Source organism: Bombina bombina, chromosome 6, assembly GCF_027579735.1.
Source record: "Bombina bombina isolate aBomBom1 chromosome 6, aBomBom1.pri, whole genome shotgun sequence".
NCBI classification, from domain to species: Eukaryota; Metazoa; Chordata; class Amphibia; order Anura; family Bombinatoridae; genus Bombina; species Bombina bombina.
Window position 1 is genome coordinate 845366532 of NC_069504.1, and position 4791 is coordinate 845371322.

General features: G+C 34.8%; 1 protein-coding gene across 1 annotated transcript; it reads left to right on the plus strand.

Moving 5' to 3' along the window:
• The first annotated feature begins 475 nt into the window (after window positions 1-475).
• On the plus strand, window positions 476-3741 carry RNASEK (ribonuclease K). Its single transcript, XM_053716106.1, has 3 exons — window positions 476-625; window positions 2599-2681; window positions 2763-3741. Exons 1-3 carry the CDS (start codon window positions 548-550, stop codon window positions 2905-2907), a joined length of 306 nt encoding a protein of 101 aa, XP_053572081.1. The 5' UTR covers window positions 476-547; the 3' UTR covers window positions 2908-3741.
• The last annotated feature ends 1050 nt before the right edge of the window (window positions 3742-4791 follow it).

Consider the following 4791-nt stretch of genomic DNA (forward strand, 5'->3'; position numbering starts at 1 on the left):
AGGAAATAGGGTTTGGGAGGAGTAGGATTTTTAGATCTATATATTTTGAGATATATAAAATAAATTGAGAAAAAAATTAGCGATTAGAAGCAAATCGAATGTCTTCGAATTGCTACAACTTTACCTTCACTTTAGAGCTAAGTGTAAAAACAATTTATGCAAGAGGTAGATAAAATGGACGCGCTATTCTGTTGCAATTGCACCCCGGCCTTAGGCAGCATCACGACACTATCATAGACTGTTAATGCATGATATATTCGTGATATTAATTAATAAATATGCTTCCTTCATACACGTTAGTACGAAAGCAAAACCACCAAGAGCAATTTCAATGTTGTGCCCCAAACAAAGATGGAATTCTATCGTCATCGAGCCCGGCCCACACAGATGCTTGGAGACTGGCTATTCAGTCATGCACCCGCCCTTTCCCTAATAGTGACTGGTTGATCCTTTCCAATGACGTCACTAGCAAGATCAGCTGACCGAACCAAGTCAAATATACCGACATACAGTGTTAGGGAGCATATCGGTAGTATCGTTGGTAATCATGGTGTCGCTACTGTGCTGCGGACCCAAGCTGGCCGCCTGCGGGATCGTGCTGAGTATATGGGGAGTCATCATGTTGGTAAGTATAAGGTTTATATGACACTTCTGTAAGCTCGTGATGTGCAAATAACCATTTATACCGTGTAATGGTGTATTTATATGTAATATCAGCTGAGGTATGTACGAATAAGCACAAGATCTACATCATCTATCTTTACCTTGAGAGCTGTCATTTCTGTATTATTTTTTTCTTGTATTCAATTTGACCCAACAACAGCTCAAATCAATTTAGCTGCTTTATTTTTTCACTAGAGACTCCCACTTCCCTTTCCCCCCCTCTAAATATGTACATATGTATTCAATTGATACCGCATTGTAAAAGCCCTTCCTCTTTCCATGGCTTCTTGTCTCATGTGACTAGAGGAAGCCGAGTGTCACCTGAGAGCGATGTATATAGTCATTCACTGTATGTTATTGTGTGTGCTGGTTTGCTTAGTCTCTGTACATTGTACTTGTCTTGTTTTCTGCATTTGTGTGTGTGATCAATGCTTCTCCCTTCCTTTTTTTGGGGGGGGGGGGATTTTGGTATACTTCTGAAATGCACATGAATGTCAATTTTGTTGTTTGAATCTTAAGACACAACATATTAAACATGTATACATGTATGGACATTTCTGATTGCCCCAACTAAGAGGGATAAGAGCATTTTCCTTAAAGGGACACTGAACCCAAATTTTTTCTTTTGTAATTCAGAAAGGGACACTGAACCCAAATTTTTTCTTTTGTAATTCAGAAAGAGCATGCAATTTTAAGCAACTTTCTAATTTACTCCTATTATCAATTTTTCTTCATTCTCTTGCTATCATTTTTTTTAAAAATAAGGCATCTAAGCTTTTTTTTGGTTTCAGTACTCTGGACAGCACTTTTTTATTGGGGGATGAATTTATCCACCAGTCAGCAAGGACAACCAAGGTTGTTCACCAAAAATGGGCCGGCATCTAAACTTACATTCTTGCATTTCAAATAAAGATACCAAGAGAATGAAGATAATTTGATAATAGGAGTAAATTCGAAATTTGCTTGAAATTTCCTGCTCAATCTGAATCACGAAATTCAATTTTTGGGTACAATGTCCCTTTTAAAGGGCGCTTATAGTGGGGTAAAAAAGTACATGCTCTCATTGCTTAGAGTTAGCAGCCGCATTTGAACAACCCAGCGGTATGAGAGTGTGTGTATAAGATATTCAGCTTTTTCCTATACATAAAATGAAGTGGAATAGTAATAGTTTTACAGGCATTTGAGTTTTTTCCACTAGTCCCAGACAAAAGGGATATATATGTGTGGGAAAAAAGAAATGATAAAATAAATTAAATAAAAATATATATATACACACACAATTTTCATGTACTAACTTTCATGTGCTTCATGAAATGCAGTATGAACAGGATGATGTTGTGATATATACTGTCTTCAATGGAGGGCATGTGTCTGTTCACATTTTTGTGATGTAAATATACTTTCTGTTTACTAGTAAATATTGCTTTGCCCTTCACACAATAACACTGACAGGAAAAATAGCTTCCGTCTATCTGTGTCTGGTGGGTAGTGTCCTATACTTGTTTAATGTTCACACATAAGGGCAAAGTGACCTTAATTTTCAAACTGCTTGGAATTTAAAATATATACACACACACACACCCTTTAAATTAACACTAGTCTCGGATGAGTAAGAAACTGCAGGAGACAAGTCCCCCCCCCCCCCCCTATTTTTAACAGTGGACTGCTATATATTTTTTTTCCCCTCTGGGCTAGTAACTTTTAACTAGTAAACTAGTGATACCACACACACACACACACACACATATATATATATATATATATATATATATATATATATATATATATATATATATATATATATATATATATATATATATATATATATATAAAAAATTTTTTTTTTTTTTGCAAGGCACTGTTTCTATGTGTGTATATTATATAAACTATTTTTTTATGCATATATTTTTTTAAATTTTTTTTTTTAATTTGCAGGTGCTTTTGGGAATCTTCTTTAATGTTCATTCTGCTGTCTTGATTGAGGATGTTCCCTTTGTTGAGAAAGATTTATTTGAAGAGTAAGTATTTTACACTGATATATTTATGCACAATCACATTCATTTTCCCCCTCCCCTCACTGTCTGTTTCTCTCTATGCAGCCCCCATCCTCCTTTATATATGTACGGCCTTTATGAGCAGGTCTCCTACAATTGCTTCATTGCTGCCGCAATATACGCCGTCTTGGGCGGATTTTCTTTCTGCCAAGTGAGACTGAACAAGAGGAAGGAATACATGGTACGCTAAGGTGATCAACCCAAAGAAAGAGAACTGTCCACTTTGACGAGACAACCCTGAGATATATCTTTGCTAACCTTAGACCCCGTAACCACGGCAACAATCCGCTAAAAGCAAATTTATAAGAAAATATACTTTCTCCCCTGGTATATAGTTCACCGAAATCAGAATGCCCCTACCTCAGTACCTTGTTTATCTTGATAGCCGAATTAGAAGTGTACTGCCACTCCCATCCCAGTGATTATTTTTTTTTTACTCCAAGCACATGAACATTTTTATGCCACACAATTATATGATACATTACTTATCTATTTATTACTGAGGAGATAATTGGTGATCTGAGATCCATATATTGCCATCAACAAACAAATACAATACTGAACAACATGATCTCTATGTCATCCTTTGGGTACACACTCCCTTCTGTCAGCTTGGAAAGCCATCATCCAGATATCCCAGTATACCCAACCAGTACCGCAAGGGAAGGAAATGTTCCCGACTCTGGCAAGTAAATGTGGCTTTGTTCCAAAGCACTCGCCTTTTTATAATGTGTTGGGTGCACAATCTGTATATGAGTTCATGTTGCACTCTTTCTTTTTATGGTTGTGCATGATCATTACAATATACATGATTCCAACTCAGTCTTTAAATGACCGTTCTCCCTCCCTGTTCAATCAACACCCAAAATATATTGTATATTTGGACCAGTCTGTATTCTGTTATTTATGATGTAACTGTTTAATAAAAGTGATACATTTCTGTGACTTAATTTGTCATCGGACTGCAGAATTTAAAAGAAAGATTGCTATATTCATTTAAAAGATATAAAAAAAGATAACAACTTGTTTTAGTTACTTGTATTTTTTTTCTTTTTTTGCTAGTATTCTTATTTGATGGGATAAAATCCAGTCTTAACCAACACCTCCTAAAATTAATTATATACAGGTACTATTGGATTCAGACACATACTAACTTTTTTTTATTTTAGACGATTGTAGTTTAAAATAACTTATCGTGTTCCAAAAAGATTGAAGAGATTGCTCTCACATTTGCAAATAAAGTTGTTGGAAGGTGCCAGAATTGACAGCATGTCTGCAGTACCACAATCCTTAGATTAAATATATGGAAGTAGAATGTTCTATTCTCTGTCTCCTGAATCAATTCTTTTTCTCTCTCCCTTACACTTATTTTTTTATTTTTTTTCTCTCCCTATTGTTCTTTGTCTCCAATTTTATCTTCCATGACTAGTACTCCTGCCTGCCTGTGACTGGAATGTGATATTTTTCAACCTCTGTGTGTTAATAATAAATACTTTAAAAATAAACAAGCACATGTACATGCAATTCAGGAATTAATCCAACCCCACATACTACTACCTCAATAAATTATATTGACATTTCAAAATACAGAACCATTAACTGTTATTTGTGTAAAAATAAATCTTGACAGAGTATACATTCTAAAAGGCAGGGAAATACCTTCAGTTATTTTTCTTTTTTAAAGTGACATCAATCACCTTGAGATTGCACTATAACATGTTTAATTATATGTAGTAAAATATATTTGCATTATACTTGATTTTTCTCTCCTTTTCCTGTAATTTAACTCTGAAAAATTGTGGGTTTTCCAATTCCTGTTAGAAGTTGAAGTGCAGACTCCAGGCTTAATATTGCTTTTTGACACAGAGTCATTGTTTGGACACTCTCTAGTGTCTCGTGTATAATTGTTTCTAATTAGTATCAGCAGAGAAGGAAACCTAGGTTACAACATGGCAGAACCCATTGCTTTACAGACATTAAATCTTAACACTTTTTAATATTTAACTAAGATAAAAATAAAATATTTAGTGTTTAATAAAGCATTTAAACTTAAAGGGCAATTCTGTTGAATAAA